At 46.5% G+C, this 27702-nt stretch overlaps 1 protein-coding gene across 6 annotated transcripts in view; it reads right to left on the bottom strand.

Moving 5' to 3' along the window:
* The window catches only part of LOC140204782 (ciliary microtubule inner protein 4-like), a 50759-nt gene that overhangs the window by 7286 nt on the left and 15771 nt on the right, over positions 1–27702 (bottom strand). For 4 of the 6 annotated variants that reach the window (XM_072271566.1, XM_072271567.1, XM_072271565.1 and 1 more), the window contains 4 exons: positions 24753–24845; positions 21146–21600; positions 15539–15683; positions 12807–12917 (listed from right to left, as the gene is read on the bottom strand). In XM_072271566.1, the coding sequence (XP_072127667.1) occupies positions 12807–12917; positions 15539–15683; positions 21146–21600; positions 24753–24845 (804 nt within the window). Of the gene's footprint in view, positions 1–1153; positions 3058–12806; positions 12918–15538; positions 15684–21145; positions 21601–24752; positions 24846–27702 lie in introns of those variants that run through there. The other 2 variants (XM_072271570.1, XM_072271568.1) reach the window with 2 other exon arrangements.

The following is a 27702-nucleotide window of genomic DNA, read 5'->3' as shown; positions in this document are numbered from 1 at the left end:
CGTGCAAGGAGCCGGCCGGATTTGAACCTGGGACCGCTCGCCTCGAAGTCTGGTGCAGATGCCACTACACCACCTGCGACACATCTTCTGAACAATGAAGACTACCTCACTATTTTTTTTGCTCTCTTTTCTCACAACTTATTTAAACTTTTGTACATACTTTGTAATATATAGTACAGTATACTTTATGTACTTTTACATAAAGTATATTTTATTGCACTTTCCTGCTGCTGCAAAACAACAAATTTCACGACATTTGTCAGTGATAATAAACTTGATTCTGAATACTCCCAAGTGGGTAGGGGTAGGCTAGGGCCAAATTAGTGAGTTGCTTGGCGACTCAAAAGAACAGAGGGCCTGTATCTCGAAATAAATTTTTTTAAAATATAAAATAAAAATGTGGTCCGACCAGGGTTTTCTGGAGTTGCAACTTTATCTCGAGGCTCTTGAACTCAGTCTGATGACTAATGAAGGCCAACACACCGTACAGTATCACCCCATCAACTTGCATGGCATCTTTGAGGGATCTGTGAACTTGGGATAGATAGTGCAAAAAGAGAGGAGAAAAATATAGTGTTCATGGGTCCATTCAGAAATCTGATGCTGGAGGGGGAAAAGCTGGTCCTGAGTCATTAAGTGTGTGCCTTCAGGTTCCATACCTCCTCCTTGGTGGTAGCAATGAGAAGAGGGCATGTACTGGGTGATGGGTAGTCACGAATGGTGGACGTATCTTTTAGAGGCATCGCCTTTTGAGGGTGCCCTCGATGCTGGGGAGGCTAGTGCCCGTGATGGAGCTGGTGAGTTTACAACTTTCTGCAGCTTTTTCTGACCCTGTGAATTGATTCCCCCCCCCCCACCCCATACCAGATGGTGATGCAGCCAGTCAAAATGCTCTCCACAGTACATCTGTAGAAATTTGCAAGTGTTTTTGGTGACATACCAAATCTCTTCAAGCTCCTAATGAAGTATAGCCCACTGCCTTTGTAATTGCATTGATATGTCGGGGCCAGGGTAGACCTTGTTGACATTGACAGCCAGGAACTTGAAACTGCTCACCCTTAATACTCCTGATCCCTCGATGAGGGTGGGTGTGTCTTCCCTCAACTTCGCCTTCCTGAAGTCCACAATCAATCCCTCGGTCTTACTGCTGTAAAGTACAAGGTTATTGCAGCACCACTCGACCAGCTGATCTATCTCCCTCCTGTGTGCCTCCTCCTAAACAATCAAACGTCTTCTTGGAACAGAGAAGAAATTTAGCCACAAGACGTGGTGAGCTTTTGGAATACTCTTCCCTCCAGGGCAGCTGATGCCCGGCTGCTTCACACTTAAAGACAAAACTATTGATTTTTAGGTACTGCGGGAGTGATGCTATTACAGCTCAGGGTGTCAGAGTTCAATTCTGAGTAAGCAAGTTTGTATGATCCTTCTCCTGTGGGTGTGGATTTCCTCCGGGTGCTCTGGTTTCCTCCCATAGACCAAAGATGTAATGGTTGGTAGGTTAATTGGTCGTAAATTGTCCGGTGATTAGGCTAGGGTTAAATTGACAGGTTGATTCCATGAAATTGAAAGGCCTATACCGTGCTGTATCTCTAAATAAATTATTTTTTTAAATATATAATCTGATTGTGTCTCCAGCGAGATCCTTTCCACCTAGTCTTTGTCTATGTATAACTTGTCATAAACTTATTTTGTATTTCTATTTTCCTGTAAATGCCTACAAGATGCTGAATCTCAAGGTAGTGTATGGTAGTAATAATGTACTTTGATTATAAAGTCTCGGACCGAGGGAACAGCCTCAGAATAGAAGGACATCTCTTTAAAACAGAAACCAAGAATAATTTCTTTAGCCTGAGTGTAGTGAATCTGTGGAATTCATTGCCACAAACACCGAAGTTATAGGGTATATTTAAAGTGACTTGGACAGGTTGGGTGAGTGGGCAGATGAATGGCAGATGCAGTTTAATGTGGATAAATGTGAGGTTATCCACTTTGGTGGGAAGAACAGGAAGGCAGATTACTATCTGAATGGTGTCAAGTTAGGAAAAGGGGAAGTACAACGAGATCTAGGTGTCCTTGTTCATCAGTCACTGAAAGTAAGCATGCAGGTACAGCAGGCAGTGAAGAAAGCTAATGGCATGTTGCCTTCCTAACAAGGGGAATTGAGTATAGGAGCAAAGAGGTCCTTCTGCAGCTGTACAGGGCCCTGGTGAGACCACATCCGGAGTATTGTGTATAGTTTTGGTCTCCAAATTTGAGGAAGGACATTCTTGCTATTGAGGGAGTGCAGCATAGGTTCACGAGGTTAATTCCTGGGATGGCGGGACTGTCATATGTTGAAAGATTGGAGCGACTGGGCTTGTATATATTGGAATTTAGAAGGATGAGAGGGGATCTGATTGAAACATATAACATTATTAAGGGATTGGACACGCTAGAGGCGGGAAACATGTTCCCGATGTTGGAGGAGTCCAGAACCAGAGGCCACAGTTTAAGAATAAGGGGTAGAGAATCTAGAATGGAGTTGAGGAAAAACTTTTTCACACAGACGGTTGTGGTTCTGTGGAATGCTCTGCCCCAGAAGGCAGTGGAGGCCAATTCTCTGGATTCTTTCAAAAAAGAGTTAGATAGAGCTCTTAAAGATAGCGGAGTGAAGGGATATGGGGAGAAGGCAAGAACAGGGTACTGATTGTGGATGACCAGCCATGGTCACAGTGAATGGCGGTGCTGGTTCGAAGGGCTGAATGGCCTACTCCTGCACCTATTGTCTATAAGTGGAGGTTAATAGGTGGTTTATTAGTAAGGGCAAAGGTTACAGGGAGCAGACAGAGAATGGGGTTGAGAGAGACAATAATTTTGCCGTGATGGAATGGAGGAAAAGACTCAATGAGCCAGATACTCTTATGTCTTTATAAATTTACTTTGAACTAAAGACAAGGGAGTGATTTTATTTCACTGTTTTACATCCTCAGTCGCTCTAGGACGTCTCCACTCTTTTCTCCATCTCCCCTAACGCTTTCTTGACTCTCTGGTGAATGATGTTCATCTGAACCCAGTGACCTAAAAGACGACAGATAACTTTGCTAATATCAGGGTGCAAACTCGGAATCAAATCATCTTACCCTAATTTAACGACCAGCCCCCCCCCCCCCCCCAGTTACGCGAGGGTTCCGTCTCGGAGGACGTTCCCCCGTGAGCCAATTGCTTTGCAAGTTGGAAACACTGATTTTCTAGACCTACCTATATTGTACTGTCCTGTACACATTTGTTCGTTCATTGCATTGAATAAATAACACTACTCATAATTAAGTGATACGAGAGACCGCAGATATAGAAATCAGGGATGTCATACAGAGCACTGGGAGAATTCGACTGTCTCTTTCCTTCCACGGATGCTGCCTGACCTGCTGAGTTTCTCCAGCATTTTCTGTGTTGCTGCCCATAATTCAGCTAATTGAATTTATGCCTTGCTGAATACCATTAAAATGTTTATTTTTTATTATTACTAGATCGAAAAAATACAGAATTTGTGTGAAGTCTGGTTCCCATAAATTCAGGCCATTCATCACCCAGGGAGCTGCTTCCATCAAGGACATATGTACAGAAAAGGGCCAGTAACATCAGGAAGGATCCCACCCACCCTGCTCGTGGACTGTTTGTCCCACTCCCATCAGGGACAAAGCTATGTAGCATCCACGCCAGGACCACCACAGCTCAGAGTTGTATATGGTGACATATATATATACTTTGATAATAAATTTACTTTGTACTTCGAAAAACAGCAGGCGGATCAACACCTCCACCCATAAACTCCACCACGACTTCATTATTTTCTGTCAGTCACCTTATGTACAGCCCAGTGTCACTTTATGGACATACGATCTATGTATATAAACTATCTTATGTATTTATACAACCCTGAGATTACAGGCATTCATAACAGACATCCCACCTCTCCCGGAAGTTCCGGGAGTCTCCTGCATATGAATAGTGGCTCCCTGATGCCCGCAGATTATATACAATATCACGGAAATCAATTTTTTTGAGAGCGAGCGCGAGAGAGAGAGAGAGAGCAAGAGAGAGCGCGGGAGTGACCACGAGAGAGAGTGCACACATGAAAGAGAGCGAGAGCAAGCGAGCGAGAGCGCTTGAGAGCGCGCGAGCGACAGCGCTTGAGAGCGCGCGAGCGACCACGAGACAGAGAGAGAGCGTGCGAGCGAGACCGCGCCATGGCAGAGTGTTCCAAAAAAAATATAAAACATACGTCACCCCAGACTACACTAAAGTGTACCCCTGCCTAATAGGGGTCGAAATAATGACAGTGTTGCTCACTGCACTGTTTGCAACAGTGACTTTTCTATTGCCCATGGTGGGTTAAGACTGTAAAAGACGTGTTGAGGTGAGTTTAACAGGTGTCATTCGTTCATTAGCATAGCTAACGTTATTTAATCTAGCTGGCTGGCTGCTAAGGAACTACTCTATTGCAGACATCCCACCTGTCCTGGAAATTGATGGGACTACCTCCCTGAAATGAGTTTTTGCAGGGTGGAATGTCTGTCATAGTAAATCCAAGAGACAATAGAATCAGTGAAAGACGGCACCCAACAGGACAGACAAACAACTGATGTGCGAAGGACAACAAACTGAGCAAATACAAAAGAAATAACAATAAATAGATAAGCAATGAATATCGAGAACATTAGATAAAGAGTTATTGAAATTGACTCCACAGGTTCGGTGATGGGGTGAGTGAAGTTAATCTCACTGGCTCAGGAGCCTGATGTTTGAGGGGTAATGACTGTTCCTGAACCTAATGGTGGGTCCTGAGGCTCCTGTACCTTCTTCATGATGACAGAAGTGAAAAGAGAACACGGTCTGGGTGGTGGGGGTCACTAATGATGGACGCTGCTTCCCCGTGACAACGCTTCCTGTAGATGTGCCCAATGGCGGGGAGGACTTTACCCATGATGGACTGGGCTGTATCCACTATACTTTGTAGGACTTTCCATTCAAAGGCATCGGTGTTTCCATACCAGGCCATGGTGCAACCAGTCAATACACTCTCCGCCACACATCCATAGAAATTTGTCAAGGTTTTAGATGTCATTCCGATTCGCTGCAAACTCCTAAGGAAGTAGACGTGCTGATGTGTTTCCTTTGTAATCGCTCGAACATCCTCTGAAGTGACAACACCGAGTTATTTGAAGTTGCTGACCCTCTCCACCTCTGATAAGGACTGGCTCATGGACCTCTGGTTTCCTCTTCCTGAAGTCAGTAATCAGCTCCTTGGTCTTGCTCACATTGAATGAGAGGTTGTTGTGGCACCACTCAGCCGGATTTTCAATCTCCCTGACACTTTCTGTAGATACGCCCTGCTGACTCTTCCTTACTTCCCTTCACGTAGTGCAGAATGCTTACACCTCTAAGGAAGGGCACTCGGCCCATCAGATCTTTGCTGAAACGATCTTTTTCCCCTACAGGTTCTGATTTGATTCTCTGGAATCTCCTCTTCTTTTCCCCTCCATGGGATTTAAGTTGGCCTGGAAACAATCCTGGTGAGGTTGTAACAGTCCTGCACCTTGAATGTTCCTCACCCTGTTTGTCCCCCTCACCCCACCCCTCACAATAGAGGAGACCAGAAGCCTGTCCTTAAGGAGAGAGGAAAAACAGGAGCAGGTCTGTGATTGGGGGAACTGATTAAATAACAAAACGTTCTAGATGTAGGGACTTGACCCAAAATGTTGACGCTCCCTCTGTCTCCACGGAAGCTGCTCGACTTTGAGTCCCTCCTGCAGTTTGTGGAGTCTGCCTTTCAGCTCGAGTTTATACTTTCTGCAAGGCACTGGCAGCTTCCAAGTTCTTACAGAGAGAGAAAGGGAGGAGCTGCTTGATGGACAGCTGGTGTTCAGCACAGTGAGTTCCAGCTTTACCATCGGGCAGCACAGCAGCGTAGCAGTTAGCACAACGCCTTACAGCAGTCAGACCGGGGTTCAATTCCCGCTGGTGTCTGCAGGGACACCCGTGACCACGTACGTTTCCTCTGGGTCCTCCGGTTCTCCCACATTCCAAAGACGTACGGGTTACTAAGTTGTGGGCATGCTGTGCTGGTGCCGGCAGTGTGGTGACACTCGCAGGCTGCCCCCTACGATAATCCTCGTTGATCTGATTTGACACAAATGACACCTTTCACTGTATTTTTCGAGTGTTGGCGCGTGGCCAAGTGGTTAAGGCGTTCGTCTAGTGTCTTGAAGGTCGCTAGCTCGAGCCTTGGCTGAGGCAGTGTGTGTGTCCTTGAGCAAAGCACTTAATCATACAGTGCTCTGCGATGACACCGGTGCCAAGCTGTATGGGTCCTAATGCCCTTCCCTTGGACAACATCGGTGTCATGGAGAGGGGGGACTTGCAGCATGGGCAACTGCTGGTCTTCCATACAACCTTGCTCAGGCCTGCGCCCTGGAAGCCTTCCAAGGCGCAAATCCATGAGACTAACGGATGCCTATTATGTGTGACAAATAAAACCAATCTCATCTCATCTACAGCCTTGTATCTCTGCTCCAGCTACAAGTGTCCACTAGAGGGAGCAAATACTGCACGGTGTCCAGAACACACATTTGTCGCTCTTTTAACTTTCCATTCACTTTACTGCTGGAGTTCCTCTAACACTTCACGTAGTGGTTTATTTATTTGTTTGTGTTTGTTGATTTACTTATGTATCTATTTATGTGAGAGAGAGAAAGAGAAAGAGAAAGAAAAAATAGAAAGAGAAAGAAACAGAGAGAGAACACACAACAACTATAAACACATAAGGCATCTTATAAGCGTAGATTGATTGTGTGTCCATAAAGTGACACCAGGCTGTAAGGCTGTACGCAGTGACAGTGAGTATAGGAATAGAGTGAGGCAGAGGATAAATGTGTGGCTGAGGGATTGGAGCAGGGGGCAGGGATTCAGATTTCCGGATCATTGGGACCGCTTTGGGGCAGGAGTGACCTGTACAAAAAGGACGGGTTGCACTTGAATCTCAGGGGGGCCAATATCCTGGCAGGGAGGTTTGTTAAAGCCATTGGGGAGAGTTTAAACTAGGATTGCTGGGGGTTGGGAACCGAACTGAAGAGACTGGGGAAGAGGCAGTTGACTCACAAATAGAGAAAGCTTGGAGACAGTGCAAGAGGGAGGATAGGCAGGTGATAGAGAAGGAACGCGCTCAGACCGGTGGTTTGAATTGTGTCTATTTTAATGCAAGGAGTATTATGAACAAAGCGGATGAGCTCAGAGCGTGGATCAGTACTTGGAGCTCTGATGTTGTGGCCATTACGGAGACTTGGATGCCTCAGGGACAGGAATGGTTACTTCATGTGCCAGGCTTTAGATGTTTCAGAAAGGACAGAGAGGGAGGCAAAAGAGGTGGGGGCATGGCACTGCTGATCAGAGATAGTGTCACAGCTGCAGAAAAGGAGGAAGACATGGAGGGATTGTCTCTGTGGGTGGAAGTTAGAAACAGGAAGGGGTCAATAACTCCACGGAGTGTTTTTTATAGACCACCCAATAGTAACAGGGACGTCGAGGAGCAGATAGGGAGACAGATTCTGGAAAGGTGTAATAATAACAGGGTTGCCGTGGTGGGAGATTTTAATTTCCCAAATATCGATTGGCATGTCCCTAGAGCAAAAGGTTTAGATGGGGTGGAGTTTGTTAGGTGTGTTCAGGAAGGTTTCTTGACACAATATGTAGATAAGCCTACGAGAGGAGAGGCTGTACTTGATCTGGTATTGGGAGATGAACCTGGTCAGGTGTCAGATCTCTCAGTGGGAAAGCATTTTGGAGATAGTGATCACAATTCTATCTCCTTTACCATTGCATTGGAGAGGGATAGGAATAGACAAGTTAGGAAAGCGTTTAATTGGAGTAAGGGGAAATATGAGGCTATCAGGCAGGAACTTGGAAGCATAAATTGGGAACAGATGTTCTCGGGGAAACATACGGAAGAAATGTGGCAAATGTTCAGGGGATATTTGCGTGGAGTTCTGCATAGGTACGTTCCAACGAGACAGGGAAAGGACGGTAGGGTACAGGAACCATGGTGTACAAAGGCTGTTGTAAATCTAGTCAAGAAGAAAAGAGCTTACGAAAGGTTCAGAAAACTTGGTAATGATAGAGATCTAGAAGGTTATAAGGCTAGCAGGAAGGAGCTTAAGAAAAAAATTAGGAGAGTCAGAAGGGGCCATGAGAAGGCCTTGGCGGACAGGATTAAGGAAAACCCCAAGACATTCTACAAGTATGTGAAGAGCAAGAAGATAAGACATGAGAGAATAGGACCAATCAAGTGTGACAGTGGGAAAGTGTGTATGGAACTGGAGGAGATAGCGGAGATACTTAATGAATTCTTTGCTTCAGTATTCACTACAGAAAAGGATCTTGGCGATTGTAGGGATGACTTACAGCAGACTGAAAAGCTTGAGCATGTAGATATTAAGAAAGAGGATGTGCTGGAGCTTTTGAAAAGCATCAAGTTGGATAATCACTGAGACTGGACAAGATGTGGGAGGTGAGGGAGGAGATTGCTGAGCCTCTGGCGATGATCTTTGCATCTTCAGTAGGGACGGGAGAGGTTCCAGAGGGTTGCGGATATTGATCCCTTATACAAGAAAGGGAGTAGAGATTGCCCAGGAAATTATAGGCCAGTGAGTCTTATTTAAGTGGTTGGTAACTTGATGGAGAAGATCCTGAGAGGCAGGATTTATGAACATTTGGAGAGGTATAATATGATTAGGAATAGTCAGCATGGCTTTGTGAAAAGCAGGTCGTGCCTTATGAGCCTGATTGAATTTTCTGAGGATGTGACTAAACACATTGATGAAGGTAGAGCAGTAGATGTAGTGTATATGGATTTCAGCAAGGCAGTTGACAAGGTACCCATGCAAGGCTTATTGAGAAAGTGAGGCATGGGATCCAAGGGGACATTGCTTTGTGGATACAGAATTGCCTTGCCCACAGAAGGCAAAGAGTTGTTGTAGACGGGTCATATTCTGCATGGAGGTCGGTCACCAGTGGTGTGCCTCAGGAAGCTGGATGAACTCAGCAGGTCGGGCAGCATCAGTCAGAAACGATGAGTCGACGTTTCGGGCTGGAACCCTTCGTCAGGACTGAAGAATGAAAGATGGGGAAGGATGTGAAGAATGCTTGTAGCGTCAGTTGAAAGACAAAGGGGTGGGGGAGGGGAAGCAATGACGTCATAGCCCTGGAAACGATGGGTGGTAGAAGAAGGAGGCAGAACCATGAGGGAGCTGGGGGAGGGGGTAGAGTGAAATAGGGATAGAGGAAGAGAGGGGGAGGGAATTACCGGAAGTTGGAGAATTCTATGTTCATACCAAGGGGCTGGAGATTACCTAGACAGTATATGAGGTGTTGCTCCTCCAACCTGAGGTTAGCCTCATCATGGCAGTAGAGGAGGCCATGTATGGACATATCTGAATGGGAATGGGAAGCAGAGTTGAAGTGGGTGGCTACCGGGAGATCCTGTCTGTTTTGGCGGACGGAGTGGAGGTGCTCGACGAAGCGGTCCCCCAATCTGCGTCGGGTTTCACCGACGTAGAGGAGGCCGCACCAGGAGCACCGGATGCAATAGACGACCCCAACAGACTCACAAGTGAAGTGTTGCCTCACCTGGAAGGACTGTTTGGGGCCCTGAATGGTGGCAAGAGAGGAGGTGTAGGGACAGGTGTAGCACTTACGCTTACAGGGATAAGTGCTGGGTGGGAGATCTGTGGGGATGCACATGCGGAATAGGGAGTCACGGAGGGACCGATCCCTGTGGAAAGTGGAGAGGGGTGGAGAGGGAAAGATGTGCTTAGTGGTGGGGTCCTGTTGAAGGTGGCGAAAGTTGCGGAGGATAACGTACTGGATCCGGAGGATGGTGGGGTGGTAGGTGAGGACAAGGGGAACTCTGTCCCTGTTGTGGTGGCGGGAGGATGGGGTGAGGGCCGAAGTGTAGGAAATGGAGGAGATGCAGGTGAGGGCATCATTGATGACAGCAGAAGGGAAATCATGATCCTGAAAGAAAGAGGACATTTGAAATGTCCTGGAATGGAAAACCTCATCCTGGGAGCAGATACGGTGGAGATGGAGGAACTGGGAATAGGGAATGGCATTTTTGCATGTGGTGGGGTGGGAAGAGGTATAGTCGAGGTAGTTATGAGAGTCAGTGGGCTTGTAGAAGATGTCAGTGGACAGTCTGTCTCCAGAGATGGAGACCGAGACATCGAGAAAGGGGAGAGAAGTGTCCGAGGTGTAGCTATGGGAACTCGCATGGGACCCAGCTACGCCTGCCTCTTCGTTGGTTATGTGGAACAGTCTGTGCTGCAAACCTGTTCTGGTACTGCTCCCCAACTTTTCCTTCGGTACGCTGACGACTACATTGGTGCTGCTTCCTGCACCCATGCTGAGCTCGTCAATTTCAGCGACTTTACCTCAAACTTCCAACCAGCTCTCAAATTCACTTACTCTATCTTGGACACTTCTGTCCCTTTTCGGCCCTCACCCCATCCTCCCGCAACCACAACAGGGACAGAGCTCCCCTTGTCCTTACCTACCACCCCACCAGCCTCCGGATCCAACACATTATCCTCCACAACTTCCGCCACCTTCAACAGGACCCCACCACTAAGCACATCTTTCCCCCTCCACCCCTCTCTGCTTTCCACAGGGATCGGTTCCTCCGTGACTCCCTTATCCACACGTCCCTCCCCACTGATCTCCCACCCAGCACTTATCCCCGTAAGCGTAAGTGCTACACCTGTCCCTACACCTCTTCTCTTACCACCATTCAGGGCCCCAAACAGTCCTTCCAGGTGAGGCAACACTTCACTTGCAAATCTGTTGGGGTCATCTATTGCATCTGGTGCTCCCAGTGCGGCCTCCTCTACATCGGTGAAACCCGACGCAGACTGGGGGACCGCTTCGTCGAGCACCTCCACTCCGTCCGCCAAAACAGACAGGATCTCCCGGTAGCCACCCACTTCAACTCTGCTTCCCATTCCCATTCAGATATCTCCATACATGGCCTCCTCTACTGCCATGATGAGGCTAAACTCAGATTGGAGGAGCAACACCTCATATACCGTCTAGGTAGTCTCCAGCCCCTTGGTATGAACATAGAATTCTCCAACTTCCGGTAATTCCCTCCCCCTCCCTTCCTCTATCCCTATTTCACTCTGTCCCCTCCCCCAGCTCCCTCATGGTTCCGCCTCCTCCTTCTACCACCCATTGTTTCCAGGACTATGACGTTAATGCTTCCCCTCCCCCACCCTTTTGTCTTTCAAATTACTGGTCTATCAACTGAAGCTACAAGCATTCTTCAAATCCTTCCCCATCTTTCATTCTTCAGTCCTGACGAAGGGTTCCGGCCCGAAACGTCGACTCATCATTTCTGACTGATGCTGCCCGACCTGCTGAGTTCATCCAGTGTACTGAAAGTGTTGCTTTGATCTTTTACAGCATCTGCAGATTATTTTGTGTGCCTCAGGAATCTGTTCTGGGACCCCCTACTCTTCGTGATTTTTATAAGTGACCTGGATGAAGAGTGGAGGAATAGGTTAGTAAATCTGCTGATGACACAAAGGTTGGAGGTGTTGTGGATAGTGTGGAGGGCTGTCAGAGGTTACAGTGGGACATTGATAGGATGCAAAACTCGGCTGAGAAGTGGCAGATGGAGTTCAACCCAGATAAGTGTAAAGTGGTTCATTTTGGTAGGTCAAATATGATTGCAGAATATAGTATTAATGGTAAGACTCTTGGCAGTGTGGAGGATCAGAGGGATCTTGGGGTCCGAGTCTATAGGACACTCAAAGCTGCTATGCAGGTTGACTCTGTGGTTAAGAAGGAATATAGTGTATTGGCCTTCATCAATTGTGGGATAGAGTTTAGGAGCCGAGAGGTAATGTTGCAGCTATATAGGACCCTGGTCAGACCCCACTTGGAGTACTGTGCTCAGTTCTGGTCACCTCACTATAGGAGGGATGTGGAAACCATAAAAAGGGTGCAGAGGAGATTTACAAGGATGTTGCCTGGATTGGGGAGCATGCCTTATGAGAATAGGTTGAGTGAACTCGGCCTTTTCTCCTTGGAGCGACGGAGGATGAGAGGTAACATGATAGAGGTGTATAAGATGATGAGAGGCATTGATCGTGTGGATAGTCAGAGGCTTTTACCCAGGGTTGAAATGGCTAGCACGAGAGGGCACAGATTTAAGGTGCTTGGAAGCAGGGACAGAGGAGATGTCAGGGTAATTTTTTTGTTAAACACAGAGAGTGGTGAGTGCATGGAATGGGCTGCCGGTGATGGTGGTGGAGGTGGATACGATAGGGTCTTTTTGATAGATAGATATACTTTATTAATCCCGAGGGAAATTTGGTAATTTTAAGAGACTCCTGGACAGGTACATGGAGCTTAGCAAAACAGAGGGCTATGGGTAACCCTAGGTAAATTTCTAAGGTAAAGGCATGTTTGGCACAGCTTTGTGGGCCGAAGGGACTGTATTGTGCTGTAGGTTTTCTATGTTTCTATAAGGCGACTGACAGGAAATAATAAAGTAATGGTGGGGTTAGTGGGTGGAAGTGAGGATCGGGGGCTGAAGAAAACTGGTGCCTTTAATTGGCTTCAGGAGGGGATGAGGAATTGTCATCGACAAGGAGAAAAGAAGATCGTTTCACCCTCCCCCTCACCACATCAGCTTTTCTCTGTCCGTTCCTCAGAGAGGTAACGAGCCAGGAGAGACACACACGGACAGGGAGGAATATGAGGTCACACCGTACCCAGATCATCGGTGGTCCTGCTGTGCCAGTGTTCCGGATCTCGTCTGAAGCGGTCGACCACTTCCTGCGTGTAGGTGGACTGCGCCTCGCTTTTCCATCTGCTCGAGAGACCTAACGTCACGACAACAGAGCACCCACCCGTCAGATTCCGCTCTGTCCCAAACTCTGTCCAGTACTTCGGGGAGCCTGAGGGGCAACCCCCTCACTCGGGGGGTGGCGACGGTGCGGAACGGACTACTGGCGCAGGTGGTAGGTGCGAGTCCGATTACAGGATTTAAGAGAAGTTTGGATAGGTACGTGGATGGAGGGGATTTGGGGAGCTGTGTTCCCGATGCAGGTCGATGGAGGTGGGCAGAATAATAGTAGACACAGACTAGAGGGGCCGATGGGCCTCTTTCTGCGCTTTAGTGTTCTCTAGGAATCTGTGACTCTATTACAAAGTCTCCAAAATTAACATGATTAGAAAGGCTGGCTCTGTTATAGGAGTCAAACTGGACCCACTAGAGGCTGTGGTAGAACAAAGGACCCTGCGGAAAATCCTGGCAATCCTGGACAATGTTTCCCACCCTCTGCATGCCACCTTGGCTGAATAGGGGAGCACTTTTAGTCATAGACTAAGACAGCTGCACTGCTCCAAAGAGCGCTATATGAGGTCATTCTTACCCTCAGCCATTAGGCTCTATAATGAGTCAATTAATAGCCGGGGAAGTGATGTCCCCCTCCTGTTAGACTGTTTATGGTAAATTATTTTTTATTCTTTCTACTTCTCTTCTAATATTTATATCTGTGCACTTTTAATGCTAATGTGACACAGTAATTTCCTTTGGGATCAATAAAGTATCTATCTACCTACCTACCTATGTCCGGCCTGGACTGGCCTGTCTAATGCTGATGTTAGATTTTGTGAAACGACAACTCTTCTTGTTTCCACACGGACTTGCTGAGTGCTCCCCCTTCTCTGTCTAAATTTCACCTTTTCACTGCCAGCGGCATTTTCCTGCTACATAATTACAAATTATGGTCAATATTCCTGGTTTTAAGTGTGCTGCTTTGTCTGTCATATCCAACGAGAGCACGTGGGTTTCCTCCGGGAGGATAATTGGTCAGTGTAAATTGTCCCGCAGTTAGGACCGGTCGGGTGCGGGGTGGCGCGGCTCGTTATGCACTTTAAATTTAAAGACATCCGTTAGTCTTGCGAGACCATGGATCTGCGCCTGGAAAGTCTTCACTCTCCAGGGCGCAGGCCTGGGCAAGGTTGTATGGAAGACCAGCAGTTGCCCATGCTGCAAGTCTCCCCTCTCCACGACACCAATGTTGTACAAGGGAAGGGCATTAGGACCCATACAGCCTGGCACCGGTGTCATCGCAGAGCACTGTGTGATTAAGTGCCTTGCTCAAGGACACACACGCTGCCTCGGCCGGGGCTCGAACTCACGACCTTCAGGTCACTAGTCCAATGCCTTAACCACTTGGCCACGTGCCCAACACTATGCACTTTATCCCTAAATAAATACATGGTTGCCCATCGTGTCGGAAGACGACAGGAAACCCATGCGGGGGAGTTTTTAAAGTGGGAAAGCTGCTGCACTGGGGAAGTTCCACTCTCTCAGCCTCAGAAGTCCGGGTCCACTAGTACAAACAGTCATCCCAAACCGGGATCTTCCCCGGCCGCAGTGGATGACTGTGACTTCCTCTGTGTGTCGTCGCGCCCTTCGCTCTCCACGGAGCGTTGGAGCGCCACCTTCCTGGCCGTGGGATCTCACTGTAGAATCTCATCCACCCATCCCGCCAGAGCTGACTTTGTGGTTTTAAGTACCCAATCTGATATAACAGCTTACGTACTCGGAATCGATTAACTACGAACAAAATACCTCCCGCGGGGACATAAGGATATAGGGACATTCCTGTAGACATAGGTACGTCCTACCCCATTCCACTGCCATACGATGAGCTGCAAGAATAACTCCACAGGCAGCACCATTAGCGCAAAGCTTTACAGTGCCAGCGACAAGGGTTAATTCCCGCCGGCATTGAAAAGGAGTTTCAAGCACCACACATCAAAGTTGCTGGTGAACGCAGCAGGCCAGGCAGCATCTCTAGGAAGAGGTACAGTCGACGTTTCGGGCCGAGACCCTTCGTCAGGACTAACTGAAGGAAGAGCTAGTAAGAGATTTGAAAGTGGGAGGGGGAGGGGGAGATCCAAAATGATAGGAGAAGACAGGAGGGGGAGGGATGGAGATATGTATATATAAAATAAATAAGTAACGGATGGGATACGAGGGGGAGGTGGGGCATTAGCGGAAGTTTGAGAAGTCGATGTTCATGCCATCAGGTTGGAGGCTACACAGATGGAATATAAGGTGTTGTTCCTCCAACCTGAGTGTGGCTTCATCTTGACAGTAGAGGGGACCGTGGATAGACATATCAGAATGGGAATGGGACGTGGAATTAAAACGTGTGGCCACTGGGAGATCCTGCTTTTTCTGGCGGACAGAGCGTATAAGGAGTTTGTACGTTCTCCCCACGATCGCGTGGGTTTGCACCGGGCATTCCAGATTCTTTCACGGTCCAATGACCTACAGGTTTTGGTACAAGTTAGTAGGTTAATTGGTCATTGTAAGTTGTCCCGCGATTAGTCTGGGGTTAAATCGGGGGTTGCTGGGCGGTGTGGCTCAAAGAGCTGTTTTCACGCAGTATCACGATAGATAAATAAATAAGTAAATGGGCAGTACCTGGGAAGATGTTACATCGTAGTGGGTAACCTATCTTTTCATACATGTCTGCCTCATCAGTGACGCTCTCCTGCACCCCTGCTGTCGTGTCCTTGGAATCCAAATCCCTTGCGGGAAATTCCTTCTGATTCAAGAACTCCTTAACCTTCAGGGAGGCAATGTTAAAAAGCAGATCAGGATGGCCGTAGGGCAAGCCAAGAGGATTTATGTCCTCTTCGATTTGTTCCGTAAAGCATGAGACAATGTGGGGTTCTGCTCCATAGATATCATGTAACTCCCTTACCTCACAGAGTACAACAGCACAGAAGCAGGCCCTTCAGCCCATCTAGTCCATGCCGAACTGTTGCCCTCCATATCCCTCCCATCCATGAACTTCTCTTAAATGATGTTCATCACCTGGGCTGGCAGCTTGTCCTACACCCTCACCACCCTCTGAGTGAAGAAGTTTCCCCTCAGTTTCCCTTTAAATATTTCACCTTTTGCCCTTAACCTATGACCTCAAGTTCTAGTCTCACCCAACCACAGTGGAAAAACCCTGTCTGCATTTACCTCCCTATCATTTTGTATACCCCATGTCAAATCTCCCCTCATTCTCCTACTCTCCAGGGAATGAATCCTAACCTATTCAACCTTTCCCAGGTCATCAAGTCCCAGGAACATCGTTGTACGTTTTCTCTTCACGGACTGCGTATCTGAGACTATTAAGCCAAGAGTGCCCCTTAGCGACACTTCCATTCCCGTGGCACGGTGGCACGGAGGCGCTCAGCACGGCCTGTGAGCTCAGTGCAGTGCAGAGTTCCATGGGGTACTTATGGAATTCTTGCTTTTATCAGTCGAGACATTGAGTTCAAAAGTCGGGAGGTTATGTCGCAACTTTATAAAACTCTGGTGAGGCCACATCTGGAGGATTGTGCTCATTTCTGGTCGCCCCACTGTAGGAAGGATGTTGAGGCTTTGGAGAGGGTGCAGAAGAGATTTACTGGGATGCTGCCTGGATTAGAGGTCACATGCTACCACAAGGGGCTGGGCAAACTTGGGTTGTTTTCTCTGGACTGCCAGAGGCTGAGGGGAGATCTGATAGATGTCTATAAGATTATGAAAGGCATAGATAGAGTAGACAGAGAGTATCTGTTTCCCGGGGTTGAAATATCTAATACCAGGGGGCATGCACTGAAGGTGAGAAAGGGTAGAGTCAGAGGGGATGTGAGGGGTAAGTTTTTACTCAAGGAGTGCTGGATACCTGGATTACGCTGCCTGGTATGGCAGTAGGGGCAAATATATTAGAGGATTTTCAAGAGATGTTTGGAAAGGCATGTGAATGTATGGAAGATGGAGGGATAGGGACCTGGTGTAGGTAGGAGGGATTAGAGTTTGGGTGTTTTGGATTTGCTTTTTAGCTGGGTCAGCACAACATTGTGGGCCGAATGGCCTGTTCCTGCGCTGTACTGTTCTATGTTCTTACAGCACCAGCTTCGGGTGTGCGTTCAGCAGGGTTGAGCCCACAGCTACCAGCTCAGGGCTGGGAGCCTATGGTTAGGGATACTGTGGATTCCGGTTAACCAGGGCAGCCACCTATTTGGGACAACTCTGAAAGAACAAAAGCCAATCGTGAAAATAGCCAGGATTCTCTTTTGTCTATTTGGGACACTATGCCATTTTCAAATATTTTTATTGTGAAGCAACATCAGCTTAACCACAACCGACAATGTCCTAAAAGTACAATGCTTCTTTTTTCCTTTTCTTTCTTATAACAACATAATGAAAGGCAAATTAATGTATGTATAGTAAACAAGCAAAAAGCAAAGGAAACCCTACCCCCCCCCATCCCCTTTCCACTTCCCAGCCCTTCCCGCCCCTCACCCCTCCTGTATGTGCTGTTTAGGCTTGGGACACTGTGCCTTCAGGAGAAGGAAACTGGGGGTCCATGAGCCAGTTCTCATTGGAGGATCAGAGGTGGAAAGGGGTCTCAACTATAAAATCGTAGGTGTCATCGTTTCAGAGGAGCTGTCCCAGGCCCAGCAAGCAAGTGCCATTACAAAGAAAGCACGGCAGCCCCTCTGCTTCCTTAGGAGTTTGCAGAGATTTAGTATGACATCTAAAACTTTGACAAACTTCTCCAGGTGTGTGTTGGAGAGTATACTGACTGGTTGCAACATGGTCTGGCATGGTCTCTATTTCCTGAGAAGACTGAGGTCCTTTAATATCTGCCGGACGATGCTGAGGATGTTCTATGAGTCTGTGGTGGCCAGTGCTATCACGTTTGCTGTTGTGTGCTGGGGCAGCAGGCTGAGGGTAGCAGACACCAACAGAATCAACAAACTCATTCGTAAGGCCAGTGATGTTGTGGGGATGGAACTGGACTCTCTGACGGTGGTGTCTGAAAAGAGGATGCTGTCCAAGTTGCATGCCACCTTGGTCAATGTCTCCCATCCACTACATAATGTTCTGGTTGGGCACAGGAGTACATTCAGCCAGAGACTCATTCCGCCGAGATGCAACACAGAGTGTCATAGGAAGTCATTCCTGCCCGTGGCCATCAAACTTTACAACTCCTCCCTTGGAGGGTCAGACACCCTGAGCCAATAGGCTGGTCATGGACTTATTTCCTGGCATAATTTACATGTTACTATTTAACTATTTATGGTTTTGTTACTATTTAATTATTTATGGTGCAACTGTAACAAAAACCAATTTTCCCCAGGACCAATAAAGTATGACTATGACTATACTATGAAAAACACCAATGCCCCCTTGAGTGAAAAATGCTACAAAAGGTAGTGGATACGGCCCAGTCACAGGAAGGCAGCGTCCATCTTCAGATTCTTCATCTTCAGGTTCTCTTCTCACTGCTGCCATCAGGTCGAAGGTACAAGAGCCTCAGGACTCACACCACCAGGTTCAAGAACAGTTTCTACCCCTCAACCATCAGGCTCTTGAACCAAAGGGGATAATTTCACTCAACTTCACTTGCCCCACTATTGCAATGTTCCTACGGCCAATGGACTCACTTTCAATGACTCTTCATCTCATGTTCATGATATTTATTGCTTATTTATTTACTATTAGTTCTTTTTTGTGATGGTCTTTCATTGATTCTGTTATGGTTATTATTCTATAGATTTATTGAGTATGCCCAGAAGAAAATGAATCTCAGGGTTGGTAAATGGTGACATATATGTACTTTGATAATAAATTTACTTTGAACTTAATTGGGACAGGAGACTGTTGCCAAACAGGTTCTAACTATCGTCAGTCACACACACTGTGTGGCCATTACACACTACAGCAGACTTAGAGTGAACAGTTTTTAAATAGCATCAGTTGTATGTGCTTGCGTTCAAAACGCATTGAATTTTGTCACTGGTTGTTGGCAAGAAATAAGCAGCAAGACAATTCAGAACTGTTTTGCTCACTGTTTTTTCAAGTATTCAGGCTTGGCGATGCCAGAAATAGTCATGAGTGAAAATGAAATGATTTCACTACTTCGACAAATTAGAACTATGAAGATTTTGAGGGTATCAGTAACTATCTTGAATGTTACAGTGAAAATGAAGATTTGGAGGATGCAATCATCAAAGCATTGTACGAAGGCAGTCAGTTATCCAAAATGTTTGGGGCTGAAAGTGTTTTGGATTTTGAATTTTTCTAATTTTGGAATATATAACAAGATAGCTTGAGATCACCATCATTTCCAACTCTGAATTTATGACATACTGGTAAGCAGTGCTTGTCTGCATACTGCATACCATTTACCTTTAAAATCTTAAAAAATTTAAGGCTGTGTCTTTTCTTAAATTTCTGCAACCAGCCTGCTGAATATTCATAGTTATCTTAAATTTTCTGTTCATCATGATAGATCTTTGCTTGTTTCATTATCAGCATACTGTTAAGTGGCATAGGTTCACTCCAAAGCTGACAAATCCACTCTTTCAATACACACTCGAGATCATCATTTTCTGCTTAATGCAGTGTTTTTCCATTTTTCATTGACTTCTGTTCATTACATATGTGAGGTCACTTTGTTGTGTACAGAGACCAGCACATCGCCTGGAAAACTTCCCAGCAACTTGTGGAAATTTCCATTTGTGACATCGTGTCAGTGCTCAAAAAACTTTTGGATTTTGGAATTTCAGATAAGGGGTGCTCAATCTGTATTAACCCGGGAGGGGGGAGAAGATGGTGGCGCGACGACAGCGCGTGCGGTCACTTCGGTGATGAGTATCTGTTATCTGTTAAGTAGGGGACCGTGCACAATCCTGATTTGATAGAGATGGACGTGAGAGCACAGCGGAACATCTGGAGAAACTTCTGAAATGTCTGCTTTGCTACCGCTGCTACTGTGTGGTAACCGGAATCTCCGGAGCTGAAGGCCTCGAAATCCTCGGCTTTGCGTGTTTCAGCAGCCGGGGAGAAGGCGAAGGCACTCAGCAGAGGATGGCGCTCGGGAGCCTGTATCGGAGAGGCTGGTTGGAAGCTCGAAGTTTTTGGACAGATGGATTCAGTGTCGGCTGGGGTCAGCTGCTTCCAGCTGCTTGCAAGGTATCGGCAAGTTGACGGTGCCTGGAGGTTTATGGCAGGGAGTTTCTCCCTTTTGCTGCCTGCTATCGGGGACTCGGGAGTCGATCGACTCGGGACTTTGAGAAATTTGTTTTTTACTGTGCCTATGGTCTGTTCTTTATCGAATTATGGTATTGCTTTGCACTGCTGTAACTATATGTTATAATTATGTGGTTTTGTCAGTGTTAGTCTTTGGTCTCTCTTGTCTTCTGTGATATCACTCCGGAGAAACATTGTATCATTTCTTAAATGACAATAAAAAGGACTGAGTGTTCTCATAATCTAAGTCTAAATCTATCTACCAGTTTAATACTTATCTACATATTTTGTCTGAAATGCCTCCAAGGAGCAAGAAACGCTTATACAGAGGTGCAGGAGGGAACCTACACTTGGTGGCCACTTTATCAGGTATACCCGTAATTCTGCTCGTTAATGCGAATATATGATTAGCCAATCATGTGGCTGCAACACAATGCATAAAAGCATGCAGACATGGTCAAGAGGTTCAGTTGTTGTTCAGACTAAATATCAGAATGGGGAAGAAATGTGATCTAAGTGACATTGACCATGAAATAAATGATTGTTGGTGCCAGACAGGGTGGTTTGAGTATCTCAGAAACTGCTGATCCCCTCGGATTTTCATGCAAAACAGTCTTGAGAATTTACAAGAGAATGGGGCAAAAAAAACAAAGAAAAATCCAGTGAGGGTGAAAATGCCATGGTAATGAGACAGGTCAGAGGTGAATGGCCAGACTAGTTCAAACTGACAAGAAGATGACAGTATCTCAAATAACCAGACATTACAACAGTGGTGGGCAGAAGAGCATCTCTGAACGTACAACATGTTGAACCTTGAAGTGGATGGGCTACAGCAGCAGAAGACCATGAACATACCCTCAGTGGCTAGATTATTAGGTACAGGAGGTAAGATGAATAACTCACAAGAGAACAAGTAAAAGATAAAAAGAGGGAAAGTAAATTTGTGTGTTTTGGCAGCTTGGACTGAGTGTTACAAGTAGAAGAAAGTCCTACAATTGGTCTTTCACTCACCTTTTCGTCTGATAGGACCTCATTCACCACATGGGTCCCAAATTTATGCTGAATATTTTTTGGAATTAGACATTTCTCTTCTGGCGTAGGAAGACTCTCTGGGGTCTCGCACAATGGTGACTGCGTGCCGGGTGTCCCTCCCTGCACGGAGACCTCCTCACCGTCGACCTGCCGCTCGCTGCTCCTCCGGTCAGGGCTGGCGGCCTGGGTTTTGCGCGACGTCTTCAGCCTCGCCTGGCAATCCATGTCTTGGGGCAAACTCAGCCTGGACCCAATGGCGTTGTGGACGGATTCCGACTTGGGACGCAGGATACTTTCCGAGTCAACGCAGTGGCCTGATTTTGGGCCGCTAAGCTGCTGGGTTTTGTGGGCAATGTCTGTGCCCTGCGCCAGTGGAAGCATCAGCCGATGACAACTGTTAGACGTGTCAGGAAGCTGTTCTTCCTCTGGTATCTCTGTAATTCAGATTCAGATTCATTTATTTATTAAATGTACATCAAAACACACAGTGAAGAGTGTCACTGGTGTTCATCACCAACACAACAACGTGCTGGGACTAGCCCATACGTGTCAACACACTTCCAGTGTTCGTTTAGCATTCCCACAACTCACTAATCCTAATCCGTACAGCTTTGGAAGGTGGGAGGAAACCGGAGCACTTGGAGAAAACCCACACGGTCACGGGGAGAACGTACAAACTCCTTACAGACATCGACGGGAATTGAACTCCGATTGCCGATCGCGGCCGCCGTAAAGCGTTACGCTAACCACTACGCTCCCGTGCTGCCTCTCTTCGAGTGGAGAGCGTCTGTCACACCAACCCCGTCTAAGTAACCGAGCGCAAATCTGCCTTCAAGAGTTGCATGGAGGCAGGTATAGTGTGGGGAAGTACAGTTGTACCGGGAACAGCAAGCATCCTTTTCCCCCAGGGTAAAAAGAGCTAATATGAGAGGGCATAATTTTATGCAGAGGGAAGAAAAGGGGGGAGTGTCAGAGGTTTGGTAAGGATTGGGCTGCACAGGGTTGGACAAAAGCTGCAGAAAGTTATAAACTCAACCGTCTCCATCATGGACACTAGCCTTCCCGGTATTGAGGACATCTTCAAAAGGTAATGGGTCAAGAAAGTGGCATGCAGGATTACGGACCCCCATCACCCAGGACGTGCCCTCTTCTCATTGCTACCATCAGGAAGGAGGTACAGGAGCCTGAAGACACACACTCAACGATTCAGGAACAGCTTCTTCCCCTCTGCCATCAGATTTCTGAATGGACATTGAACCCATGAACACCACCTCAGTATTTTTGTTCTCTTTTTTCACTACTGATTTCACCTAATTTTTATATACAGTGCCTATAAAAGGTATTCACCCCAGCCAGATGTTTCCGTGTTTTATTGTTTTACGAAATTGAATCACAATGGATTTAATTTGGCTTTTTTCTGACCCTATTCAGCAGAAAAAGTCTCTTTCGTGTCAAAGTGAAAACTGATCTCTGCAAAGTGATCTAAATTAATTACAGACATTTGCAGATGCTGGAAGACCAAGCAGCACGCACATACACACACACACACACAAAATGCTGGAGAGACTCAGCAGGCCAGGCAGCAGCTACAGAAATAAAGTACAGTCGACGTTTCAGGCCACGGTCCTTTGGCAGGACTCAATTAATTACAAACATAAAGCACAAAATATGTACCTTATGTGCAGTCTAACATCCCTTTATGGACATACAATCAATCTATATATATTTATTTACATTATCTTATGTATTTATATCTATTGCATGTTTTTATTATTGTGTAAGGTAACACGGTGGTGTAGTGGTTAACACAATGCTTTACAGTACCAGCGACTGGGGTTCAATTCCCACTTGTACGCTCTCCCCGTGACCGCCTGGATTTTCTCCAGGAGCTCTGGTTTCGTCCCACAGTGTAAGGACGGACAGATTGGTTGATTAATTGGTCATTGTAAATTGTCCTGTGATTAGGCAAGGGTTAAATTGTGGGCTGCTAGGCAGCACGGCCCAAAGGCTCGGAAGAGCCTATCCTGTGCTGTATCTCAATAAATAAATCTTTATGTCATTGTGGGGGCTTTATTGTGCTGCAACAGATCGGGAGTAACAACTATTTTGTTCTCCTTTCACTGGTGCACAGGGAATGACATGAAGCAATCTTCAATCTTGAATGACTGAAGACAGGGAGGTGGAGCTGAAGTTAAGGTGCTCTTGATGCAGTGAATGGCACAGAAAGTTCAGAGCAGTGTATCACCTGCCCTTGTCCCCATGCGTTGCTGCGAATAAGAATTTGAACGAGGACGAAGGGGAAGAGTGGGAAGCTCGGTGAAACAGTAAAACAGAGCTGTGATCTAACATGCCGTGTCTCCACTTCAGTAGAAGCCGATGCTGAGGCAGCCTCGACGTTGGATCATAACACGTGTAGGTCAATGCGACACGCACAAAATGCTGGAGGAATTCAGCAGGTCAGGCAGCATCTACGGAAACGAAAGTCAACGTTTCAGGCGAAGATCCTTCTACAGGACTGGAACGGAAGGCGATGGGGGGAAGATACCAGAATAAAAAGTTGGGGTGAGGGGTAGGAGGCTAGCTGGAAGGTGATAGGTGAACTCAGGTAGGTGGAAAAGGTCAAGGGGATAGGACGGGAGAGTGGACCATAAGAGAAAGGGAAGGAGGAGGGGACCCAGGGGAAGTGATAGGCAGGTGAGAAAAGGTAAAAGGTCAGAATGAGGAATGGTGGGGGGGGGGGGGGGCGGAATTGTTTACCGGAAGGAGAAATCAATATTCATGCCATCAGGTTGGAGGCTACCCAGATGGAATATAAGGCGTTGCTCCTCCACCCTGAGGGTGGTCTCACCTTGGCACAAATTAAAAGTAAGTTTTTTATCAAAGTACGTCCTAAATGTTACCATATACCACCTTGAGATTCATTTTCGTGCAGGCATTCTCAAGTAAAACAAAGGCATCCAATGGGATCAAATTCTTCTTCCCAACCATGCATCAGGTGCCAGTGTAGCACAGTACTTAGGGTGACATTATCACAGCCCGGGGCATCGGAGTTTGGAGTTCAATGCCGGCGATCCCTGCGAGGAGTCTGTACGTCCTCCCCGTGTGTGCGTGCTTCCACCCCCACCCGCAGTCCAAAGACGTACAGGTTAGTAGGTTAGTTGGTCATTGTAAATTGCCCCGTGATTGGGTTAGGGTTAAATATGTGGGTCGCTGGGCGATGCAGCGTGAAGGGCCGGACTCCGCGCCATGTCTCTAAGCAAATCAAAAATTATCCAGAAAGACCAACAAACAAAAGAAAATCTGCTGGTGCTGGAAATCCAGAGCAACACACACAAAATGCTGGAGGAGCTCAGCAGGCCAGGCAGCGTCTATGGAAGAGAGTATCGTCGAAGTCTCAGGCCGAGACCCTTCACCAGTCCGGATCGTCAACTGTTTACTTTTTTCCATAGATGCTGCCTGGCCCACTGATTTCCTCCAGTAAGACAGACAAACAATCAATGAGCAAGAGACGACAAACTGTGCAGATAAGAAAGACAAGTAAGTAAATAATACAGAGATCATAAGTTCTGTATATGGCATTCTTTACCTTTGGATAAACCTTTACTATCCAGCGTTGTGCCAAAGAGGGTTCGACCCGGGAACTCGTTAGCTGTCGTTACCTTGGTCTTCATCAGTTTATCTGAAAAGGATTTTTTCATTAAGGGAAACTATTCTAAAAAGTTGATGCCTATAGAAAAGTATGTTTGAAATTCAAAAATAACATGACCTTTCTTAAACACATCCTACCTCCGATTCAAGAAGATCTCTTAAATAAAGAGCCTTGCCACACTCTCCAGAAGCATGTCTGTTTTCTGGTGACAGACGCCAGATTCTGTATGTTCCCATTACTCAGATCATCATGAGTGTGAGGTAATGAATTTTGGGGATTAATAAGGGCAAAACATGGACAATTAATGCTAATGCCCCAGAGCATACTGAGATACAAAAGGACCGGGGTGCAAAGTGAAAACATGCCTGAAGGTGGCAGCACTGTAGCAAAGAAAGCACATCAGACCATAAAATATGGGAGCAGAATAGGTCCATTGAGTCTGCCCTGCCATTCATTCGTGGCTGATTCTATTTTTCAACCCCACGATCCCATCTCCTCCCTTACTAATCAACATCTTATCAACCTCTGCCTTAAATACACTCTTGGATTTGGCCTCCACAACCACTGTTCCCTCCAAGGTGCACAGCCGCGCTGTAGCTGAAATACTCCCGCACACATAGCCTTTGTTGCCACGCGGCTGGAATTTTCTTTTATATGATGTTAACATAATTTTAAAATAAAGTGAATGTAATTTTGAAATAATGCTAATATAATTTTGAAATAATCTGTAATTAATTATGTTAATGAATATAACCCATAATTTTTCTAAATACCATAATGGATTTACTTTGAAATGTTTTAGAGCTTCAATGTATTTATATTGTCAGTGTGTCAAGTTACAACAAATTGTAACAATAAACACAGAATGGAAGTCAGTAGCTTATTTTTAATAAACCGCCTGCCCACTGAATGCTGACGCATGTTTCAAGAAAAACACTTAAAGTGCCGCACAGTTTTCAGGCCATGTAAAAACTTCCTGCTCAGGGCAAAGCTTGGTCCATGCAGCTGTTTAAAAAAATTAGTGAGAACGTTGTCCACAGCTCTCCGTGGTAACACATCCCACAGATTCATCATCCTCTAGCTCAGGGGTTCCCAATCGCTTTTACGCCATGGACCCTTCAGCAAGAGGTCCATAGACTCCAGGTTGGGAAGCCCTGCTCCAACTAAACAAATTCCCCCTCATCTCAGTTTTATAGCAATACCCATTAACTCTGAGGCTGTGCTCTCAGATCCTAGACTCTCCCACTACTGGAAACATCCTCTCCACCCCATCCAGGACTTTCAGTCCCTGACAGGTTTTATAAGATCATTTCTAGTATAGCATAACATTTAGTGTAACGCTTTACAGTGCCAGTGTCGTCAGTCAATTCCCGTCACTTTCTTTCAGGAGTTTGTACATTCTCCCTGTGTGTGTGGGTTACTGCTGAGTACTCTGCTTTCCTCCCTCATCACAAAGACGCACTGGTCTTTGGACGAAAGAAAACCAGGGGGATGTGTGGGACGGACCTTACTCTGGCTTAAGAGGTTGTCACAACATCATGGGCCAAAGAGCCCCCTCTGCACTGTACCGTTCTCTGTTCTATAAAGGAGAAATCAAAAGAGAAAGGGCATGAGTTTAGGCTGAAGGGCTGGAGGTTTAGAGCGGAGCTGAGGAAGAATTTTTCCACCTAGAGTATGGAGCACACAGCCTGGATGGGTGGTGGAGACACAGAGAGAACCTCACGGCATTAAGGATCCAGCAGGTCTGAATCAGAATCAGAATCAGGTTTAATATCACTGGCATATGTCAGGAAATGTGCTGTTTTGTGGAGGCAGTACTTTGCAATATATAATAATTAAAACCATAAATTACAATCATTCATTTATTCATTTTGTTTACATATGTATGTGGAGATACTGCGTGGAATAGGCCCCTCCGGACCCCAGCAACCTTGATTTAACCCTAACCTAATCACAGGACAATTTACAACGACCAATTCACCTACCCGATATGTCTTCGGACAGCGGAAGGAAATTGTGAAGTAAACAGAAAGGGCGCGGAGGAGATTTACAAGGATGTTGCCTGGATTGGGGAGCATGCCTCATGAGAATAGGTTGAGTGAACTCGGCCTTTTCTCCTTGGAGCGACGGAGGATGAGAGGTGACCTGATAGAGGTGTATAAGATGATGAGAGGCATTGATCGTGTGGATCGTCAGAGGCTTTTTCCCAGGGCTGAAGTGGCTAGCACGAGAGGGCACAGTTTTAAGGTGCTTTGTAGTAGGTACAGAGGAGATGTCAGGGGTAAGTTTTTTAGGCAGAGAGTGGTGAGTGTGTGGAATGGGCTGCCAGCAATGGTGGTGGAGGCAGATATGATCAGGTCTTTTAAGAGACTCCTGGACAGGTATATGGAGCTCAGAAAAATAGAGGGCTATGGGTAACCCTAGGTAATTTCTCAGGTAAGGACACGTTCGGCACAGCTTTGTGGGCCGAAGGGGGCCTGTATTGTGCTGTAGGTTTTTCTATGAAACCGGAGCACCCAGGCAAAACCCAAGCATTCCACGGGGAGGACGTACAGACTCTTTACAGAAGACGCTGGGATTGAACTCCGAGCAAAAAAAAGAGAGAAAGCACAATAGTGAGGTCCTATACATGAGCTCAACGTTCAGAAATCTGATGGTGGAGGGGAAGAAGCTGTTCCTAAAAAGTTGAGTGTTTGCTTTCAGGCTCCTATACCTCCTTTCTGGTGGTAACTATGAGAACAGGGCATGTCCTGGATGGTGGGGGTCCTTAATGATGGATGCTGCCTTTTCAAGGCATCGGGTTTTTGAAGTCATTGGTCAAGGGTTATGGGCTAGATGTTTGAAAATTGGATAAGTTTCGATAAGTACTTGATGGTCAGCAGGGAGA

Source organism: Mobula birostris, chromosome 11 (genome assembly GCF_030028105.1).
Source record: "Mobula birostris isolate sMobBir1 chromosome 11, sMobBir1.hap1, whole genome shotgun sequence".
Classification (NCBI taxonomy): domain Eukaryota; kingdom Metazoa; phylum Chordata; class Chondrichthyes; order Myliobatiformes; family Myliobatidae; genus Mobula; species Mobula birostris.
Note: the sequence above shows the minus strand (reverse complement) of the source record. Positions and strands in the feature narration are given on the sequence as shown.